This window comes from Vicugna pacos, unplaced genomic scaffold (genome assembly GCF_048564905.1).
Source record: "Vicugna pacos unplaced genomic scaffold, VicPac4 scaffold_125, whole genome shotgun sequence".
Taxonomy (NCBI): Eukaryota; Metazoa; Chordata; class Mammalia; order Artiodactyla; family Camelidae; genus Vicugna; species Vicugna pacos.
In genome coordinates, this window is record NW_027328805.1 from 179,614 (window position 1) to 202,881 (window position 23,268).

Sequence of the window (23,268 nt, forward strand, 5' to 3'; positions counted from 1 at the left end):
ATTTAAGTATTGAATCTCCATTTTCTCTTCACTCTCCGTTTTGCCTTTTGTTGTTATGGTTGTTAAGCTGTGTTTAACAGAATTGTTTAAATTCTCTTTTAGCAAGAGGCTGAATGTAAATAAATATGTAAGCAAACAGCACAATTAAATGCTTTTATACATTCTGAGCTGTTTAGTAGTAACTTAAAAACCGAATTGAATATTAAAGTGATAGCATTTTAAAAATATTTTTTAATTTTTCATAAAAATATAGCTGATTTAAAATATGATATTAGTTTCAGGTGTACAATAGATGCTCCATTTATAGTTACTGTAAAACATTGTCTGTATTCCCTGTGTTGTAAGATACATCCCTCTAGCGTGTTTACATTACATGTTGCAGTTTGTATAAGAAAGTTGGGTAACGCAGAGTCTGGAACGTGGCTGTGTATGACTCAGGTTCACGCTCACCCTGCCTGTCAGAGCTCAGGCCTTCACTCCTTTCTGCAGGGGAGCGAGTGGAGGCAGCTCTCATCAGCGCTGTCACCACCCTCTGAGTGGCAGTGACAGCAGTGACTGTGTGTGGACGTGCAAATTGTTTTTCCAAGAGCTTTATATGCGTTTCTGCATTTAATAATTAAAGCCCTCCTGTGAGGAAGCGTTTTAAGTTTTTAATGCATAATACATTTTATTTTGATATTGATAGATTTCAAACCTCTGGAAAATTTACAGGAGTAGTACAATAAACGCTTAGATACAGTTCACTTTAAAGGGCACTATTTGGCTTTCTGTGTCTGGCTTATTTTAGCATAAAGTTTAAAGGTTCATCCATAATTGTAGCCTGAATCAGTACTTTATTCTTTTTGCTTGATAATATCCTTTTCCTTTGTTTTCGTTTTTGGTCTATTTAAAAATATTTTCATTGAAGTCTTGTTAGTTTATAATTTTGTGTTAGTTTCTTGTGTACAGCACAACACTTCAGCTAAATAGGAACCTACCTGTATTCATTTTCATCCTCTTTTTAAACATAAGTTACTATAAGATATTAAATATATTCTCCTGTGCTATACAGTATAAACTTGCTGTTTATTCTTTACATACTCAGTATCTGCAAATCTTCAACTCCCAGTTTATTCCTTCCCACACCCTCTCCCCACTGGTAACCATAGTTTGGTTTCTATGTCTCTGTGTCTGTTTCTGTTCTTTAGATAAGTTTATTTTTTTGTTTCTTTCTATTTTTTTTTTTTAGAGTCCACATGTGAGCAATCTCATATGGTATTTTCCTTTCTCTTTCTGGCTTACTTCACTTAGAATGACATTCTCCAGGTCCATTGATGTTGCTGCCAATGTCATTATTTTATTATTATTTTATGGCTGAATAGTAGTCTATTGGACAAATATGCTACAACCTCTTTATCCAGTCATCTCTCAGTGGACATTTCGGTTGCTTCCATGTCTTGATATTGTAAATAGTACTGCTGTGTACATTGGGGTGTAGGTGTCTTTTTCAATTAGGGTTCCTTCTGGATATATGCCCAGGAGTGGGATTGCTGGGTCATCTGGGAGGTCAATTTTATGTCTTTAGAGGAACATCTATACACTTTTCCACAATGGCTCCACCAAACTGTATCCCCACCACAGTGTAGGTGTGTTCCCAATTCTCCGCAGACTTTCCAGTATTTATTGTCAGTGAACTTCTGAATGATGGCTATTCTGACTGGTGAGAGGTGATACTTGATTGCAGTTTTGATTTGCATTTCTCTGATAATGATAATGAATATTTTTTTATGTGGCTACTGGCCATTTGTACGTCTTCATTGGAGAAATGTTTCTTTAGGACTTCTGCCAATTTTTGAATTGAATTGTTTGTTTTTCTTTCTTATTAAGTGTAAAAGCTGTTTACATATTCTGGGAATTAAGCCCCTAACAGTTTCATTTATTGTAAATATTTTCTCCCATTCCATAGGTTGGTTGTCTTTTTGTTTTGCTTACTGTTTCCATAGCTGTGCAAAAGCTTGTAAGTTTAATTAGATCCCTCTTGTATATTTTTGGTTGTTTTTCTATTGCTTGAGTAGACTGCTCTAGGAAAACATTGCTGAGATGTATGTCAGATGTTTTGCCTATGGTTGCTTCTAAGAGGTTTATAGTGTCTTGTCTACATGTTTAAGTCTTTAACACATTTTGTATTCATTTTTGTATATTCTGTGAGGGAGTAGTCTAACTTCAATGATTTACATGCAGCTGTTAAGTTTTCCCTACACCATTTGCTGAAGAGGCTGTCTTTACTCCATTGTATGTTCTCACCTCCTTTGTCAAAGTTTCAATGACCAAAAGTTTGTGGGCCTATTCTTGGTAAATGTGTTTATCCGTTCATTGATGGATGGATATTGTTAGTAACTTTTGGCTACTCTGAATGATACTGCTATGAATATTGATGTGAAATTTTTTATGAGAATATGTTTTCATTCTGTTGGCTGTACATTTGCCCCGCCATATCTGTAGTTTCCACTACATGAATCCAGATGGTTGATTGTAAAGGGACTCGAACATCCTTGGATTATGGTATCCAGGGTGTGGTGTTCCTGAAACCAACCCCCCAAGGATATTGAGAGATGACTCTATATGTAGGAGTGGAATTGCTGAGACATATAACTCTAAGCTTTTGAGGAAATACCAGACTTCTCCAAAGAAGCTGCAACATTGTTCCTTTCCCCTGGCCGCATATGAGGTTTCTTTGCCTCCTGAACGACATTTGTTATTGTCCATGTTTTGGTTATAACCATCCTAGTGGGTGTAAAATGAGATCTCATTTTGTTTTTGACTTCCCTAGTGATGCTGAGCATCTTTTCATATGATTATTGGCCATTTGTATATCTATTTAAATTCGTGGTAAATTTAAAAATTGGGTGTATTTTTTTGTATTGTTCAGTTGTAAGCATTCGTTATATATCCTGGATACTACTCTCTTATTAGATACATGCTTTGCAAAATTTTTCTTCTATTCTGCACATTGTCCTTTAACTATATTTTTTTAAACATTAAAACAATTTCTTTACAAGGGAGGTAGTTTGATGTAAAGATTTATTTTATTTTTTTGCAAAGCACGCACTCTCTGACTTGAGATACCCTTTTCCCCTGTCATTTCACTTTCTTGATGATGTCCTTTGTAAGAAAAAGGTTTTAGTTTTGATGAAGTCCAGTTTATCTGCTTTTTCCTTCTATCACTTGTGCTCTTGGTTTTGTATCTAGGAAACCAAAGCCTATCCTAGGCCCACAAAGATTTATACTGTGTCTTCTTTTAGAAAGTTTATAGGTTTAATTTTTACATTTCTGTCTGTGATCTATTTTCAATTAATTTTATTTGTTATATAAAATATGGGTGTTCAGATTCCAGATTGATTCTTTTGCCTGCAGATACCCAGCTGTCCCTGAACCATTAGTTGAATAGACTATTCTTTCAATGGAGTGTTTTTGGCCCCCTAGTGGAAAAGTGTCTGTAAATGTAAGTTTTTCCCCGTGGGTTTTTATTGTGTCTCTTAGACTTATTTATCCAAACTTATGCCAGTATCATACTGACTTAGTACTATAGCATTTTAGTACACTTTAAAGTGAGTCCTCCAACTTTACTCTTCTTTTTCAAGGTTGTTTTTGCTGTCCTGGGCCCCTTGCACGTCCATGTGAATTTTGGGATCAGTTTTTCAATTTTGCATAGAAGTCAGCTGGAATTTTGATAGGGATTCCACTGAATATATAGTTCACTTTGAGGATTCTTAACATTTTTAATAATATTGTCAATCATTCCATGAAAATGGGATGTCTTCCATATATGTAGATCTTTTAAAATTTATTCTGGTGATACTTCAAAAAGTTCAATGTACAAATCTTGTAAATTTTTGTTAAATGTATCTCTCACTTTATTTTCAATGCTGTTGTAAATGGAAAGGCTGAATTTCTTATGGGTGGGACTATGTATCAATCTTCTTATTTGTAGAATTCCTTCACAACAAATACCCTTGGTATATATTTGCTACATAAATCTATCCACAACTATTCCCCGCCCCGTGTTATAAGAAACCAAGACCCAAGGTAAGCTACTTGAAAACACCTATGTGGAAGTGAGAAATGAGACCCTTGGGTGGGTCTTTGTGCAGATGATACTGAGAGCTTATTCTGAATGGCTTCTTCTTAATTACTTTTAAACAACCCTTTCAGTGTATTTAGTCAGATACATTAAGATTATGCCCTTTTGATGTGCGGAGTAGCTAAGACTATAATTTTCAAATAAATTCTAGTGAGAGTGTTGTACTTGAAACCTAATTTGCATCAATCTTTGAAGATTTATGTTTCAGGAGCTTTGACTAAAGAACAACTGTCTTTATTCTATAATGAGAACTAAATGCTCAAGCAACATGTAAGAGTTTGAGCAAACTGCCCCCGCCCCGTAGTGCTGGGTGGCTGCAGCTGTAACTGGAGTCAGCACTTACCTCTCCCAGTATGCTTGTGCTGATCTGCTCAAAGTGGTTCGTCCAACAGTTTGTCAGTAGTCTGTTGGACAAAGTCATAAAACATTGATTGAAGGTTGCTAGAATGCAATATATTCTTATTAATATTAAGTAAGCACATATTGAATGCTTACTGTATGATGGAATTGTCCCTCAGCCTCACATGAATATTATTTCTCTTGAAACCTCACATATTTCCTTGTTATTCTCACTTTACAGATAAGGAGACTGAGAATTAGGTCTTCTCTCTTTGGGGGGAGCTCATTATTAATGATGGGCAGTTGTAAGGAAAAAGATATTGATTCATCATGAGAAAACATTTTTGTGAGAGTCAGCAATGAAGAAGATGAACACTGAAGAAGGTGATCATTGTTTGAGTGAGACAAGCCCTGGGTTGTGCGGAGTCAGCATCCCTGTCCTAGACACGGCACGTGTAGAGCTGCGTGGTGGGTGAGGCGGCGCGGCCGTGCAGGGAAAGCGGATGCTGGGGCCTTAGGCTGTGCTCAGGCCTGGTTGGGCTTTCTCCTAAGGGGAGTGAACCATCATTGACAGATTTTAAGTAGGAGAGTGGGGTGCTCTCATAGTTCATATTTGTCTTCTAGAATGTTTGGAAACATTTAGAAGGCTTGGCAGGAGATGATGTGATGAGTCAGAGTAGGGTGGCTGCGAGGTGTAGCAGTGTCCAATTTTCAAGTGGTTTTCAGGCCCAGGCTTGTGGCTTAGTAGCTGTGTCAGTTTGAATGACGCACGCAAGGAAGTGAAACAATTTATCTAATCAATTGAAGCAGTGATGTACCCAATTCCCAGGACTATTGTGGAGATCCAGTGAGATACACTGTGCAGTGTGCAGCGTGGTCTCCAGCAGAGGGTCAGTGCTGAGTGAGTGCCAGTGAGTATCTGGTAGGTCAGTTGAGGGTAGTGGGACTCGGTGTCTGAGGATATCTGGTCCCTGAAGGAGGGGTCCATTCACATCTGTGAGTGATGGGCCTGAGTTGGGAGACGCAGGGAGACCTTACACTCCGACCAGGGGCCCTGGTAAGGACGGCTATGGGAGGTACACCGTGAAGTCAGCTCTTTGCATGTGGAGTTGGAGCTGCCTTTGAGACAACTAACTGCAGTGTCACGAGCTTAAAGAGGAGATCTGGGCCCAGGTTGTGCATTTTCCTAAAATCTCAACTCCTAAGGACGCCGAAGTATTGATCACTGAACGTGAAGTCATACTTTAAAGGACAAACGAATAGTAGTATTATCTCTGTCATCAAAGCTCACGTCTATTTATTCATCACTCACTTTGCTAATTGGGTACTTACAGAGCTCACTTCACCGTCCTCCCGTGGGCTCAGGCTCCACAGAAAAGAGCTGGTGAGACTCCCTCTTTTCTAGAATAAGACACATTTAGCTTGTAGACTTCTGTACCTCGCCAGACTTAGGAAATTAGTTTGTTGGTTTAATTGTATTTTCCGTTGGCCATGTCCTGACAGGAGAGAAATTTTACCTCATGGTCATGTTTCAATTAGCTGTTACTGAGAATTGCTGATCTGATACATAGTGTATGTATTACATTAACTTTGTAGAGTAGTTATCATTTTTCTGTCTTTGCCCTTTAATTTTGTTTGCCCCTTCAGTGTTCTATTCTTTTTGGGGCCTTATTTTTTTTTAATTAAAAAATGTCTGTTAGCAGTTAAGAAAAAAAAAGCACAGAAAAAATGCACATGAGAGCTAAATTTAGAAAATGTCTAGTGTGTTTTCTGTCTCGGCAATGGAGGGTACTAGAAACTCCTGAAAACCTTCATTACACAAGTTCCTTAAAATGCTGATTGAGAAATAAAACCTTCCTTCCTCATCTTTCAAGCTGCACAACTCATTGTCAAGAAAGTGAGGGAAAATTCTCAGAAGCCAAGACAAACGAGAAAGCAGGGTTTCTGAGAGATACGTGAGCGTTAGAAGCCGTGGTGTGCTGGTTGGCTCCTGAACTGATTTTCAGTTGCCTTGACAGGAGGGAGGGATGTGAGCCCCAGACCTCTCACACTAGGAGTTGGATGGGTGATCATATAATGGGCCAAGCCCATCCTGAGAATCTTGCTTTACTAAAGGGTGAAATAGGAAAAAAAAATTCCTCAAAACAAGAAAGTAAGAAAAGTCAATTTTGTTGGAAGAGGGGAAAAATAACAAATCCAAAGTAAGGATATAGTTTAAAGCTGTTCTGGCATGAGAGTGACCACAAACTCCTGGCAGAAAAGCACAGCTACTCCTTGATTGATAAGTTGTATTTTGAATGAATCAGTGAACAGCTATTCCGAAAAAGGCCTCCAGAGTCTTGTGGATCAAGATACTGGACAGCAAACACCTCTCTTCCAAGGTCTCATTCAAATAACCAGAAAGGTTTTAAAGGAAACTAACAATAATCTGAGTTGTATTTATTGACATTACTATATGCTAAGAATTCAGAGGTGACTATGGAGTTGTCTCCTATTTTATGGACCTTATTTTCTCTTTGGGGAGAAAAATGACATAGTTGGGTATCTTGGTGGAGGGAGGTGTTAGTCTGTTGCAATTAGCCAGGAGAGGAGATTAAGAAAACAGTGAAAGATCGGTGAACTTTTTAGCTGAGGACAGTCTTGTTCACTTGGCTTTTAATTGCAGGCTCAATGAGCTGTCACTGGAGGGAATAGATCTTACGGAGGATGGACTTAGCTCAGGCCTCTTTTGAATGGACAAGTGAACCTGGAAAAAGACAGTCAAATCTGTGCAGACATTAAAGTTCACTTGAACGTGCTGCATCCCTGAGCCAAAGATAGGACAAATATGCAGCAATTCTTGAGGACAGAAGAGTGGTTTTTAAGGTTCTCCAAGAATGAATCCCATGGAACCGAGATGGCCAGTTGTCAAACTGAGACTTTGTTCTTTGGACGGTGTACCCAGCAAGGGTATTGGCCTTTTATATGTTTCCATTTGTCTTTAATACATGTCTGTTGATGAGGACATGGGCACAAATGTTTGACACCTTGTCGAGGCGATTTTGGATACCTGCCTAGAAGCACGGGCACAGTTGCGGCTGCTTCATACATCTTGCAGCCCATCCCTTTCCCCGGCTCCGTGATCACGGCAGAGTGGTTCCTTGTTGACCTGTCCGTTTCCTCTGTGACATCATAACCCATGAAAAGACCGGAGCATATTAACTTGGCTTTGTTAAAGTCAAAGAAACAGATCAAATATGGAGTCAGATTTGTTCTTTCCTATTTCAGTAGTACCATGGAGATGGCAGTTTGGGCAGCTTTTTGTAGTGTCCTGGAGGCTTTCTCTCTCAGCTTCTGGGTGCCTCTATTGAAAACCCTTCATTGCTGTCTGGCCTGCTGGTAATGCACACTGCCTGTTTTGCCCTGAAGATGTGTTCTGTTTATAAACTCATCTCTACTCCTTGGAAAACAACTCAAGAAAAACTCAGTTGGTTTTCCACCAGCCATGGGCAGGGGTGAGGTAAACCGTGTTATTATTTCATAAAATAATAGTAATAATAGTAATAGTCATAGTAGTAGTACTTGTAGTAATAGTAATAATTATAATAATAATAATAATAATAATAATAATATTAATAGAAGTCTTAAAACAGGACAGAGCACATTGGAGAGAGTCAAAAAATGCTTTCTGGCTTAAATCAAAAGTGATGACTAATGATTCCATGGCTGCTGTATTTGCTAAGCTAATTACTCCTTTGCTCCATTACACATTTCTTTTATCTGAAAAAGAAATACAAGGAAATGGTTTAAAAAAAACTCAGAGAACAAAAATACACAAGTGAAAGAAGTTTTCCCTCATCCTCTGTTCTTTCAGCCCTCTCTGGAGATGCCTCTGTTTACTATCCTTTGGGTGTTTTTCCAGATATGCTTTGCACATTCCCACCTATGTATGTAAATTCCTTTAAAATTTTAGTTATTTTTAACTTAAAGGGGTTTAAATCCTCAAGTGGCATCTGGCCGGGTAATATAACAGAACAAATCTGACTCCATATTAGATTTGTTCCTTTGAATTTAACCCTATGCTCTGTCACCTAGGCTTCACCTTGCTTGTAAAACAATGTTGCCTAGAGCCTGAAATAAACAGGAGACCCTATTCTGAAGGCTCTGACCTTTAAGGATATTTAACACTTTTTCATTCATTAAAAGATAGCAAATTGCAGAATAGAAAATAACGTTTCTTTTGTTGGAGGTTTACAGGGATCTGACCCACGCAGATAGCTGCAAGAAGAAAGGATTCTAACAAGAAGGAATTCCTACACTAAGAAGTTTGCACTAACCAAGCACATAGGAAAGGAGCCTGAATTGTGACTTGGGGAGATGGTTTTCCAGGACATTAGTTTGCCATCTAGGTCTACAGAAACTTGCTATTCCATGCCCCAACATCTGGTCTCCCAACTTATTGGCCTGTCCTGCACTGAGGAGAATTAATTTCGACTTGGTAACACTCCTATCTACCTAGAAAGCTGGGCACTGGAGCTGAGTGTTATGGAAACAGGCCAGCCAAGACAAAAGCACCAATCGGAGTGTTGGAGTACTCAGAATTATTATGCCGGTGGGCTCAGAGGGGCTTCGGCTCCGAAGTTTTGAGTACCTCCAAGACGTGCACATGAGGTTTTAAAGGCTTAGTTACAAGTAAGGGGGGATTAGCCAATAAGGCTCAAAGAACAAAAAGCAAGGAATAAGTACACTGGAGCTTATCAATTTGTAACAGATCACATTACTGACACTTGTTGAGCTTGGAATTACGAGTTAGGTTGTTAGGCCAATAAACTGACACTAAACTTCAGATTTACGAGATAGCCCAGCAGAATTTAGATCAGTAAACTGACACTTATCACACTTAGATTTGTGACTTAGCTTGTTAGCCCAGCTGGACTTTTCCTTCACATGAGGACAGCTCTCCCACACCCAGGGAACTACTGTGAGCCCTTGATGTTTCCACTAGGGTGGGGTATGGTTTACCCAGGAGGGATGGGGACTATGCACCAACACTCAGGCAGTCTGCTCTGTCTGGGGCTCTGATCTTGTACCATCCCGCTCCCCGCCAGCCCAACACCTGGGACAGTGGAGCTAAGGCAGAGATCCTGCCTGCCTGTTTCCCAGCGTGTAAAAGGGGAATATGTGCTCTTCCCAAGGTAGTTCTGAGCGACAACACCTGCGGGTGCTTGGTTCTCAGAGCAACAGAAAACCCAGCTCCGCGTGGGGGCAACGGGTGTGATCTCCCTAGGGTTTCTGCAGAAGCATCGGACGGAGGGTTGGATCACGGTGGTAAAATTGAGCTGCGGGGCTTGAAGGGTAACAGAAGGGTACAGAGGCAGGTCTGCCGCCTAGGGGTGCCCCAGAGGTAAAGCTTTTTTTCTCCAACTCCTCTAAGACCCTCCCTTCTCCAGATCCCTTCCTTCTCTCTGCTCATCCTGTCCATCTGTATCCCTCCAATTTTCCCGTCCTCTCCACCCGCTCCCATCTTCTCCCTCCCTCGCTGTCCCACCTTCTCTCACAGAACCCAGAGAGGATCGCTGGCCCTCCTGCGCATGCGCAGTCAGTGCCAAGTGGTCCGCTGGTTGAGAACTCCATATCCGAGCCGGGGATCGGGCCCAAAGGCTTCTCAACTACGTCGCCCGGTAGGCCTTTGGTTCCTGCCTGGGGTCGGGGCCTCTGACTGTGGAAGTGCAAGGTGGGGGGCTCCTGGGAAAGGGGTCAGGCGGCTGCGGGAGGGCGGTCCGCCTGTCACAGACCCCAAGGGCGCTAGTCAGCCCGTGTTCAGATGAATTGCTCAGGCCAGACCCCTCTGCCAGCGCCACCTGCCCCGGCGTCCCGGCCACAGTGTCCAGGGCCTGGTGTGCACCTGCCATCTCTCACCCAGCCGGGATCCCCTCAGTCCGCGGCTGGCGTCCCCTTCCCCTCTCCCTCCCGCTAGTCCTCTCCTCCCGGGCTTCCTCTTCTCGTCCGGCGGCCCGTCCCCGCCCCTGGGCGGGCTGTGTCCCGGGCGGGCGGGGTCTGCGGGCCCGGACGGGGGCGGGCGCTTGGGACTGTGGCTGGGGCTGTCCTCCGAGCGAGGCTGCAGCCCGCGTCCCCCTCCCCGCTTTCCCTGTCCCGCGACCCCGGGGCTGCCCTGCTCTCCCTTTCCCGCTCCCTGAGGACCAGCTCTGTGGCGTGGGCGCTGCTACCTGGGCTGAAAGCCTCCGGCTCTAACGCCCAGCTTCTCCTGGTGGAGTCGGGAAAAGGGAGCGTCACTGCTAAGCGAGGTTCTGTCTCCCCCCTCCATGTTTCTGCCTCAGGTAAGTACCTTGAACACTTTCAGGTGTTATGATGGCGGTGCTTGTTGATGTCACGTGTTTTTATAGTGAGAGGGATTGCAGTGGTGAAAGCAGGGCTTGGTTCTGTTAAAAATGTGCTGAAGGCATGAGGCTGTGACATCCTCCTTCCTTCCCTCTCCCAGGGTGAAAGGAGTGATCCTCGATTTTCAAAAGATAGTTACAGTCCCTAACTAGCCCAGCCCAGCTATTGTGCGTTAACAGGAACAGCACCACCAGAGGCCTTGGAGACCCAGGCATATTGCAGCCCTAAAGTGCTCCTGGCATAGTTTGGCTTGTTTAGGTTTTTTGTTTTTCTTAAATTGTGGGACAGACTAGTGTACAAACTGAAAAATAATTGTCAAGAAATAATTTTCATAGGACAGTTTTATTGTGATATAGTTCACACACCATGAATTCCATCCATTTAAATGGTACAATTCAGCAGCTTTTTGCATATTCACAGTGGTGCATGCATTATTATTCCAGAACGTTTTCATCACTTCAGAAAGAGCAGTGGAAATGAATGACCTATCCACCCCTCCCAAGTGGTGGTTCTAAAGAAATTTCTTGGCTATTCCTGACCATAAATTAACTTGTTATATTCCAAGAAAAATCTGGTAGGAATTCTAACCAGAATTGAAATGAATCTGTCTATCAAAACAGGAAGAATTTATACCTTTATGGCATAAACTTCTTCTACCCATGAATATATCTGGGACCCTATCTTTTCATCTGACCAGAGCCTGGCCCATGTGAAGTCCTCACTACTTTTTGGGCTTGTGAATGATGAGATTCTATACATCGTTAGTTGCAACTGTAGCCTTTCACAGAAGAGAAAAGTAACCTCAGTGAAGCAAGTGACTCTCTGATGGTCAGAAAGAGTGACAGCCAGTGCTGGAGTGATCCAGTGGACTTGGTGTTTGCAGCTAGATTTCTCGACCACCTACAGTTAAGGGGATTAGAGAGTTCTTTTATTTTTTCTTAATGGCATTGCATTTATTTTTACTTATTTTTTAAAATTATTTTTTATTTAAGTGTATTCAATTTACAATGTTAGTTTCAAGTGTACAGCAGAGATTCAGTTATAAACATATGCATATGTATATATATATGTTTTAGATTGTTTTTAGTATAAATCACTACAAGAAATTGAATATAGTTCCCTGTGTTATGTAGCAGGTCCTTGTCATTTATTTTATATTTACTAATTTGTATCTGTTAATCCCCCCTTTCCTGCCTGCTAAACACAGTTTGCTTTCTATGTCCATGAGTCCATTACTAGGAGCACCGTTTTTCCTAGTAATATATGCTCTTTTGCTGCTTTCAGTTTCAGTAATTCCATCTTATCTGTGGGCGCTTTTCTTCTGGTGGCCTTAATGTGGTTTGCACACGTGGTAATAGAGATCTGTATTTGGGAGAACCCCAGGCCTCGTGTAGTCCCTGGTACAGAGTGCCCACTGAATTGATGCTTGAACTGGGAAAAAAGCACAGTAAATGTTGGAATTTCCACTATGGTTGAGAATTCTATAACCTCTTTTGACAAACTTAATATTGGCTGCACCCATTCTGGGTAATTTGGTGGAAATTCATGTTATGGTGGTGAAGAGACGGGGCCTTGTATGCTTCTTCTCTTTCTGTTTTCTAACACTCATTCTCCTGGGCCTTCCAGATCCTCCCCTAGAAGTGCCAGGTCTGGCTTGGTGCTGCGCTGAGGCAATATTTGTTAATAAGGCCCTTTCCTCATCTCTTCTGAGCCTCCGGTTCTTTCTCTGCACAATGAGGGCTTAGACTAGATAACTACTTTTCAGTTTCTTTTAAAGCCATGTTTCCTTTGAGAAACAGAAAATGCAAATCTCTCCTCTCAAACCAACCCTTTAGATTTTGAAAAGTCCTCCAAGGAGTGACATAGCTCTTTGTGGAAAATGAATGTGATTGTGATTCCAGGTGACACAGAAAAGACTCTTCAGAGATTGATTGCAGGGAGAGGGCAGGAAAGGGGCAGTATGTCACACTTTCTAGTGTGAGCACTGGAGCAGGGGCTTGGATTTAAATACGGTGTCTGACGTGGCCTCTCTCTAATCTTGTAGAATGTGATAAACTACTCTACCTCAGTTTCTTGATGTGTCAAGTTGGGGTGATAATATTTTAAGGCTTTTGTGAAACATTATGCAAATAAGCCATTTGTGTATGGGTAGAAACAAGACCTGCTAGGGATTCAGGGATTTGTTTAAAAAAAAAAATCTTGTCCATAGCACTCTGTCTGTGTGTATTTAGTAGTTCCTGAAGGGTGAGGGTGAGTCTAAAGTCCATCGTGGGACAGGTGGCCCATGATTCTCTGTGCCCCTGAATGCCCCCTCCTCCCCAGTCCTCTTCCTCAGTCCAGGATGAAGTTCCCTAGTAGATTTACTCAGAGGTCTTGTGAAAATGGCTATTCATTTTATTGTTTCACCAAGAAGGGCTGCCATCATGATCTCTGTGGTCAGGTTTTGAAGGGCTGCCATCATGATATCTGGTAAGAATTCTATGGAATTGGGTGTTTCTATTTAATGAAAAGAAAAAAATTACAAATAGAAAATTAGAACAAGGATGGTCACATGGGCTCTTGGAAGTGGACACCATTAGAAGTTGGAGGGACTAGTGGGCTCAGTGGGAATGTTAACTGAGTGTATCTGATGGGCTGGGCATTGTCCTATTTGTACTGTGTGTTCCTTATTTGAGACAGTGAGCTCACCTAACCTCGAAAACCTCTTTAAAAAATTAGACTTTTTATTTTGAGATGTAATGTAGATTCCCATGTGGTAGTAAGAGATAATATGGAGAGAGCCTATGGACTCTTTGCCCAGTTTTCCTTAATGGTTCCATCTTGCAATATTGGGGTACAATTCATTACTGACTCACTAACAATTTGAGGTTTGTGTTATTGCCCTCATTTCTATCCACGATTAAATTGGGGCTTAGAGAAGCACACAGGCCTGCCCAGGTCACCCACATTGTTAGTGCAGAGTCTGGTGAACGTGGGCTTGGGATTCCCAGGAAGTATCATTATGATGGTCTTTGGCAGGGAGCAGCATTCACTTTGCTTGTTTATTCATTCATTCAAGAAACATTATTGAGTAAATTCTGTGGGTCAGATGCTTTCTTAGGGTTATCTGATTCTTCAGCAGTACTGAGAACCAGGAAATATTTATATTTTTTAAACTGAGAAAATTAGCTCTGAGAGGTTATAACTCCCCCAAAGGAAGAATAGCTCATAAAGGGGGGATAGTACAATTGTACAGTCACCACTTTTTATGCAGGTGGTACCCTAGGCATTTTACATTTGCAAACATCCGTAATCCAGATATATTCTTGCAAGGCATGGATTTTTTTTAATTGATGTATAGTCAAATTTACAATGTTGTGTCAATTGCAAGGTGTTTTTTGACTTTTGAATTAAAAAATACTTTTTCAGGAGGGAAATTAGGTGTATTTATTTGTTTGATTTTTTAAAATGAGGTACTGGGGTTTGAACCCAGGACCTCGTACATGCTAAGCATGTGCTCCACCAATGAACAGTACCCTCTACCCCAAGGCAAGTTTTCTTATCCATTACTATGAAGCTAAGGGGTTCAAATAAATTGAATAGGAATCCAGATCTTTTGATCCTACTGTGGCCCTTCTCTTTATATTCTGCTGAAGGGGGTTGGGGAAGCATTTCCTTTGTTCATTTCTTTATTCAGCATTTTTGAGCAGTGACTTTGCATCAGGGCCTTGCTAGGTGCTTGGAAATAGAAAATAAGAAATGACCTTTCTCTGCAGAGGCAGGAAGCCTAGACCAAAAGCTGGGTAATGTGATCCGAGCTACAGTAGCCATGTGCAGACTATGAGGACAAACTGTACCCCCGGATTTGCTTTGGCTTCCCTTGCCTTCTGTCTGGTACACACCAGGTCACCGCAACCCAGATGGGCCCATAGCACACAGCAGAGTATGTACCTCGATCTCCTCTCCTGTCTCGGCAGGGCCTGCAACATGAGCATCCCTGACTACGTGCAGTGTGCTGAGGACCACCAGACTCTTCCCGTTGTAGTCCAAACCATGGAGATCATCTCAGAGGAGAATTTCTTTTGCATCTATCAGCTACTCACCTCGGTGAGCCATATCAGCCCATGTGGCTCCCAGTGGACACTCTGTATCCACTACAGGCACCGCTATGTGCCCGAGAATGGGTGGAGCGTCTTCCAGAAACACTGCAAGGTCGTGGGCCTTGTCACCATTACCGACTGTCTCTCTGCCAAGGCCTTGGAGAAGCTCCACGTGCAGAGGAGCTGTATGGCACCTCGATAATGACTCTCAGCTCTTTGTCTTTGTACTGCATGTGGAGGAAGTCGAGCAGCCGCGCACCGACGTTGCCTTCAAATTTAGAGGACTGCAGGGTGGTGGAGAAGAGGATCGAGGACTTCACTGAGTCACTCTTCATCTTGCTCAATTCCAAGTGGCTGGATGGTGGCCCCAAGAATTCTGGGGACAAGATCCCCCTCCCCTGCATCCCGTTTGAGAAGGAGGACTTCATGGGACTGGACACAGACAGCAGGTAAGTTTACCTGGAGGCCAGTCCACCCTGGCTTTGTGCCGGATTGCTTCCCTACATCCAGAAAGGGATCAGCAAGGAAGAAGTCTGTCTTGTAGCCAAGGGGGGATGGAGATGCAGCCCGCCGGTTTCCAGACATTTCAAAGTGAATCCGCCTTTGTTTCAGAGAGATCCTTTTAGGGTTAGTGTGGACACTTACTCCCGCTTTACAGCCATGACCATGGTGGGACCCCTGGGGTTGCTGTCCAATAAAGTAGCCAAAGCCACTGATGCTAGGAGCACTGGGGAGGAGGCTGGACTGAGCTGAGATGTGCTCTAGGTCAAATGCACATCAGACACTGAGGCTTGTCTAGTAAAAGTATATAAACTATCTCTTTACTTCCTATATTGATTACATGTCAAAATGATAGTATTTTACATACAGTAGATTAAGTAAGATCTGTTCTTAAAATCAGTTTCTAGTATTTGTTTTTTGTTTGTTGGTTTGTTTCTTTGTTTACCATTTTAAACGTGGCAAATGGGAAACGTTATTTACATGGCTCTCATTTCATTTCTGTTGGGCAGCCTGTCCTGGGACAGTCTCATCCCTTTGCTTATAGATGAGATGCTGAACCCCGAGAGGCGGAACGAGGAGCTGGTTTAGCTGGGGCTGGAGCCGGTGTCTCCTGCCTCCCAGGCCCAGCACCTATTCTGCTCAGGCCCTCTCTTCTTGCCCGACAGCCTCCATGCCAAGTTAGGACATCAGAAACACCGCCGGGGACTTCCGAATGAACTCCTTATGCAGGGAAAGGCGTATCACGGTGTATGGGACAGAGCAGGGAAATGTTCATTCTCACTTTTTCCCTGTGATTAAGTCAACGGCCCCACATTGCCTTGGAAGTACAGACGAGCTCTTCTGGGCTGCCTACCCCCCCAACTTCAGCTCTGTTTCCCGGTGTATCTGTTGTGCTGTCCCTCAGGCAGAAGAGGGTGAGATGCCTTTTCCGAGACGTGGAAACCTTTGCTGGGGAGAGTGAGGGAAGCTGTGTTCCCCCGGCCTACGGCCTCTGTCCTTGAGTCTGGAGAGGGCTCATGGTGGTCCCACAGGTGACGGTCGGAGAACCTGGCACATGTTTATGGGCCCGCTGTGAAGGAAGTGCTCTGTGACTCTTGAACTTAGCTAAGATCAGATCCTACTCTCTGGTTGTTGGTAAGTTGGAGGAGAAGATGCTAGAGAATTGATAAAAAGAATGTCTAGACCAGCCCTGTGAGTGAGAAGCACAGGGGACACGAGTCCCACCTGCGAGAGATAATGTAGTGAGCTCTGGATGAATTTTCTGTTCCTCCCAGACATACCTCTATGACTTAAGGAAGGGGAGAAGCATGCTGTAGCCATGATCTGTACTTGTCCTCTCAGGGCCCTGTGATCTACATGCCCGCACTCCCCATCTGCTTCTTAAGATGAGCTGGCATGTATAGGAGCCTGGGCACTGCTGAGGGCATAGCTGCCAGCACCGTGCTACACCAAGTCTGGCTCCGTTCACCTCTCCTGTCAACACCTGCTGAGGCCCCAGGCATTAGTCAAGGTAGGTGCATCAGTGCAACATAAGCAGGGACCACTTCTCCCCCTGGACAGACTGGTGAGTGAGCAGTGGAAGCCTGGAGCCCTGCCCCAGCCCCCACGCCAGTGCCTCCTCTTTCGTCATAGGAGGCACTGGTGATATTTTTGCTCAACAAATGCTTGTCTCTGAGTCTGCAGCCCCACCAGAGAATGCCAGCTTGTTTTTGTCTTTTGAAGTCTGCCCTTGGGACTTGGCGGAGTATCCGGATGTGTAATTAGCCCACAGTGGTTGACACTGTCCCCATTGTTTACCCAGAACCTCGTGTACCAGGCATGGCTCCCAGTATCGAAACACAGCAGCGCATTAAACCTCCCTCCTTTTGGGTCTGTCTGTTCTGGTACCATAAGGGCTCAGCCAGCTTCTGAACGTCAGTGAGATAACGCGGCCAGTGAGCTCGGGTCAAGCACATTCTCCTCCAGTCACTTTTACCCCATTGTTGCTTTTAGTATTCCACAGTCATTAATTATTTAAACAATTCTTTGGTACAGGAGCAGAGCCTAATTGTCTCCTGCTACTCTTGGTGGAAGTGAGTAAAACGGTCCAGACTGAAATGCGACCACAATTTGTAGCTCAAAAGCTGCCTTGAAGCTTGTAGGTGGAATTTTGGTTAGGGGCGCTGACCACGTTGGGGTCCCCCGGCAGCGCCGCTCCCCTTAGGTCCCTGCTTTCCCTGGAGCAGGGGGTGAGGGTGGGTCTCACCATCCCCTCGTCCCTGGCCTCACACACTCACGTAAATTCTTGTACATGCTGTCAAAATCATTTTTGTTCTTGTGTGTTTCTAATTTTCTCTTGTTCCTCTTTTCCTTTTTCTTTATTCCTTTTTCATTTGTACTTCCCAGTGAGCATGTTGTTGCATCTGAAAATGTGGGCTGTGCACACCCTGCATTGGAAATAGCCAGATTGCCCTCCATACTGTCTCCATCGCTTTAAAAAGCAAAATCTTAATATCTGTCTTGATCCATGTATTATCATAGTCATTTTGTATTTTCTAATGTTTTGGAATATTTTCTTTGTTAGCACATTACCCACTGGTGTTAGATACCTGTTAAAATCCTTGCTTTGAGGGACCTGTTTGGTCCTCCTTTCATTTGGTGACAAATGCGCCCTTATTAAATTTGTTTGATTGTTTTGAAGAAGTAAGATGCGAATTGATTTAGTCGGCTGCTCAGGGATTCTTTTCATGGAGTATTTAAAGTTGTAAGGTCAAACTCTGCAGCATTTCGCTCGATTCCTGCTTTTACACAAACGTGCTCGGCACGCGGTTCCTTGCTGTCGCTGTGTGACGTGCGTGACGGCGCTTCCTGGCCGGCGGTCACTGGTGAGGAAGTGGCCGGCTCGGGGGTGACAGCTGCAGGGTACGCTGTTGGAGGAAGCGGTCACCGTTTGGTTCTTTAATTTTTTTTTTTTTGCATTCAACTTCCCCGTGCCATTTACTTTACTTTGCCTTCATAAAGGGGCAGAATTGGGTCTAAAATCCATGACACTATTTGTTCCCTTTACGAGGCTGGTTTTTCTGGGTATCAGGACAACATGACCTTCTCCTAAGTAGCTGGCTCACCTGGATCTGTTGGACACAGGGACAGCTAAAAGGGCCGTAGCTTCCTCTCTGCTCCAGCCAGTGGGCATTCAGAGCTGGGTCTGTGGTTTGCCTCAGCAGCCGTGCAGACCTCCCTGCCCCGGCCTTTACTTTTAACCCATGTTGGCAGTAAAGAGTTGAATCCGTTTCTGTTGCAGCTGACATCCACCACTGACAGCCGTGTCGTTAGTTTGTGGCAGTCAGTCTCCAACACCCCAGACAACCGTGAAGGAAGATGATTTGGCCGACCTAGGACCCTGGATTCTCACCCTCACCATGGTTCATCTCACCCGGTGGAAGGGTGTGGCCACCACCATCATGCTGACCATGAGGCCTTGTTTCTCCTTTCATGCTCTGGTCCAAATGTGGACACTTCATTTTTCACTGAATCTGTCTCGCTTGAGACAGGCCAGAATATCTGAATGAGTCCATCACATTCTGGGTGGGGAACAGAACAGAAGTAAGTGTCGCAAGTAGATGGAGTCTAGGCTGTCCGGGTTGGCAAATGCAGGCTGGGATCTGTGATGGCTGGGCTGTACACTGGACACAGGTCTTTCCCGTGGCTCCCGAGAGCCCAGGAGTTGGAGTGATAACAGCCTTGCGTGGGTTCCCCCATCCTCATCTGCTCACTGGCAAGTGTGTCTGCTAATTAGGAGCTCCCCCAGACCTCGGGCCCTTCAAAGCTCAGACCACGGGAAAATCTTGAGTCCCTTCTCCTGGGCCTCCTGTGTGAGAATCCAGTGCCTTCTGAGGTGACCAGCGGCAGGAGATGCCTCCCCCTCCAGGGAGCACCCTACGGCGGACTGTTAGTGAACCATGCTGTGAGCTTGTGTGTTTCCGGCCATGGTCCCTGCAAAACCACACTTGAGATCAGCTTATTGGCGAAAATAACAGGACTGATTCCAGGGCAGGGCCGGGGGGAGGGAACAGTGGAAATTGAATGTGAGCTGAGACAACTAGGTGGGTGCTGAGGCTGTTACTAAAATGGGGAGTCTGGGAGGTACCTGCCAGGAATCGAATTCCAGAGTAAATGGTGGACATGAGGCATTTTTAAGATGCCATTTTTCATCCAAGTTAGGACTTCAAAGAGGCACTCGGCTCTATGAGACTGGGGCTCAGGTGAAGGAGCTGGACTAGAGATACAAGTTGGGAGTCGTCATTCTTAGCTGGTGTTCACAGCCTTGCATGTGAATTAGATCATCTCGAGAGCTGCAGACTGAGGCTGAGGGAGGGGAGGGCTGTGCCTCGGTTGGAGGTAAGCCCAGACCTTGCAGCTTTGGTGTGTCAGCCAGCGGCGTTTATCATTTTCAGAGCAATCCCATTTATCCTTAAGGGGCCTGGGGGTCAGCAGGGCCAGCCAGAAAGAAATCCAAAGGGAGAGTCTTGGCCACGTGTGCGTCTTAGGAAGGTGCAGAGGCTGCAGGATACGGAAGGTTAGAATCCTCAGAAGCTGGAGTTGGAGTGGGGAGAAGGTATTCACAGTCACCTGTGAGGGAGGGAGGGAGGCCTAGGGAGTCCCCACCCTACCGGACTCGCTTTCCCATGAACAGGAGGCAGTCAGACAGAGGATCTGAGGTAAGAAGGATGGGCACTGGGAGGGGAGCCAACCTGGAGAATGGTGCTTGGAAAGTTCTGGAATAGTCTCCCTGAAAAATAGAGTTAAAAATACCCAGACTCTTAAGAATATTGTTAGTGACTTGGGAGGAGGCAGTTGTTTTTCTGGCCTCCTAAGTGTAAGTCATGTATCCAGGGATACACAGAAGATACGGGCAGTCTGTTCCGGGGACTTGATCCTTACCAGGGGGATCAGTGCAAGTTTAAAGGGGCAGAAGGGCAGCGGAGCGAAACTAGCCAGGCCCCGTGTCAGGTAGCAGTCGGCCGCCCTACTTGTGTGTTTCATTCACATCCATGACTCCCAGGTGGGCGCTGACAGCCCCCTTTTGGGGATTGGGAAGCCTTCTCAGAGGGGTTAAGGAATTGGTTTGTTTAGCGGTTGATAAATGCTGTAGCAGGATTCAAGCAGAGCCTTGTCAGACTTCAAGGGCATGTTCTCTCTACTGTTTCCAGTACTTCCCTGTTATACCTGGAATGGTGAAGTGGGTCAGATTTGGAGCCTTTCAGAAAAAGTATGATTTAAGTGCCTCAGGACTGTTTCACAAAGCTCAGCGTTCTTTGATGGTTCTGAAGCATGCAGTGCTTTTCGCCCCACAGAGGTAACGTCTAACTCCATTGTCGATGATGTGGTTGCAAATGATATACAGGTGTAAAACCACACTTCGCAGCTTCTAAAGGGAAACTCTCCAATTCTCCCTTGGTCGGCTTTCTTCCACGGGGTGTAACTGTGCTGCAGCATAGGCCTGAGCTTCCGTATGGAGTGAGGATTTAATATCCGAAGTTAGCATAAAATGGTCAGATGAAGAAAACCGACATTGACAATTTATTTTTGGGTTTCATTAGTCAAGATATACTATCAGTTAATGGCCCATATAGCAAATGAAATTCAGTATAGGACATTGCATTTCTTCCTTTCTATTCAGAGTTCTCTTACCGAATAAGGTTGCCTGCTTTGGAACATCAGTTTCACCACACGGCACCTATCAGTGTGTTGGTGTGATTGCATTTACAGAGTGAATGTAATCTGGGCTTCCTCAGCCCCAAACACTTCAGTGCAGAATCACGGGCTGTAGACGTCTGTTAGTCACGCAAATACTTCTAAAATTATATGATGCCAGAAAAGAAAGAAGACAGAGAGAGAGAGATTGCCTTTATCAAAGTTCCTTTCAGTTCTAACTGCAAACTGTTGTTGAGCAGCTCTTGTTTCCTTTGGATATGAATATATACATTTCTTTGCATGTAACCTAGGTTTTGGACTAGAACACCAAGTTCTTGCTGTCCCCAAGCCACAAAAATAGTAGCCAAATTGCACACGTGTGAAATAGTTTATACTTTTTTCTGAGAAAGTATCCTTGAATTTGGGACTTGGACTGTGATTTCTGCTTTTTGCTTCCCTCAACCGTCTTGTAATCTCTCACTCCTTCCCACGTGGTTCCCAAGTGTTCGTGGTCTCAAAGGAGCGGGCAAACACCCAGTTGGTCACCATGTACTGCTGCTATAGATAGAGACCAGACAAGACCTAAAGGACATTATCGGAGAGGAATTCCTGGAAGAAATGGGCTCTACATTCAGTTGTAAGGACAGAGTAAGAGTCAGCCAGGAGAAGGAGTCAAGAATGTGTCTCAGATCGCAGGTGCAGCCCGGGCAGAGGCCTGGAGGCTTTTGGCGTGGGCACCCGGGGAGAGTGCCCTGTGCAGTCCAGGGTGGAGGGAGCCCCTGCTGGGGAGGACACTGGAGAGAGTCCGGGATGTAGGGCTTTGGAAGAAGTTGAGTTTTACTAGAACTGACACAGTAGGCAGTGAAGGGTGTCAACAGAAGTGACCCTCAGGAAAGGTACTTCTGGTTTTGCTTCTGATATTCTACAGACCGAAGGATCGGGACGGGTGAGAGCAGGTATGTCTGTCCCTTTGAGACCCAACCGGTCATTCATTTATACATTACACGTGCACTTCTGTGAGTCTAGGGGAGAGAGCGTGTAGCCACTTTAGTAAGCAAAATGTATTTGATTCTTGAGAGCTTAGCATTGTCAGAAGTTGACTTAGCCTAGAATGTTCTAGGAAGAGAGGAACAAATTGTGGAGGTTGGAGGGAGGGAAGGCTTCCTTGGGAAACAGTCAAAATGAGACTGGAGCAAGTGGGAAGTAGGAGCAGGTCAGGGGCCCCTGTGGTCACTGGGGACCTGTGTACTTAGGTGAGGATGGGCGAGCAGGGTCTGGGGTGGGGCTAGAACTCTAACAGGGAGCCTCTAAAGGGTTTGAAGTGGGGGTTGATGTAATCAAATTTGTGATTTGGGAAGGCTGCCGTGGCTCTCTGTGTTTGTATAGCGGGGAAGAGGGGGTGGGTGCCACCAACTGGGGGATCATTAGAAGACCATTCACAGGCTGGGATATATATGGGCATCGGGGCTACTTGGGGATGGCAGGGGCAGTGTGGATGCCGGCTTTCCTTATTGGGGGACTTGTTAGCGGGCCGACCTAGAGGCATTTTGTGGCTGGAAGAAAACTGATGGAGGCCGCCAGGTGGATTTTCCTCTTCTCTCCTTCCCTGCCTAGTGTGATGATCTTAGCTCAGCCAACATTTGGAACAAAAGAGCTAATTTCCAGGGTTGCCCAGGACTTTGTAGAGCTCCTTCGAGTGAGATCTGATCGGATTTAGGTTTGTGTTCAGATCTGGATGTTCACTTAGCTAGAAACGTCCTGTCATTTCGATTTCCATAGGGGTTTTTTACTTCATAAAGATTGCTTTCTTGGTGAGAGGAAATTTAATACAGCTGTTGTCTTTTTCAAAAAAATCATATCATTTAAGAACTTTAATATTCAAAAGAATAGAAATATATAAAATATTTAAGGAAGTCTTTGGTGAAGTTTCTTTGCTTTCTGAGCTAATGTGGAGTTAGAGCCTTTGCATTACTTCATAGCACATCCTTGTCAGTATTTAAAGAGCTGATAGTGGGCGCCCCAGGCCCCACCTCTCAAAGAATCGTTAAAGTTTTCTCTGAAATAGTGAGGTCATAAAGGTCTTGTTTTCAGAAATCAAACGGTTTATAATACGCAGCATAGCCACATTTATAAAATAATAATTAGTTCAAAATTAAGAAAGTGGAGGATAATTGATTT

At 44.3% G+C, this 23,268-nt stretch overlaps 1 protein-coding gene across 1 annotated transcript in view; it reads left to right on the top strand.

Annotated features, from left to right (window-relative positions):
• Positions 1-23,268, top strand: part of LOC140695036 (uncharacterized) — a 134,663-nt gene that overhangs the window by 61,662 nt on the left and 49,733 nt on the right. The window contains exon 7 of the mRNA XM_072957991.1: positions 14,794-15,365. Within this exon, the coding sequence (XP_072814092.1) occupies positions 14,794-15,118 (325 nt within the window). The 3' untranslated portion in view covers positions 15,119-15,365. The remainder of the gene's footprint in view (positions 1-14,793; positions 15,366-23,268) is intronic.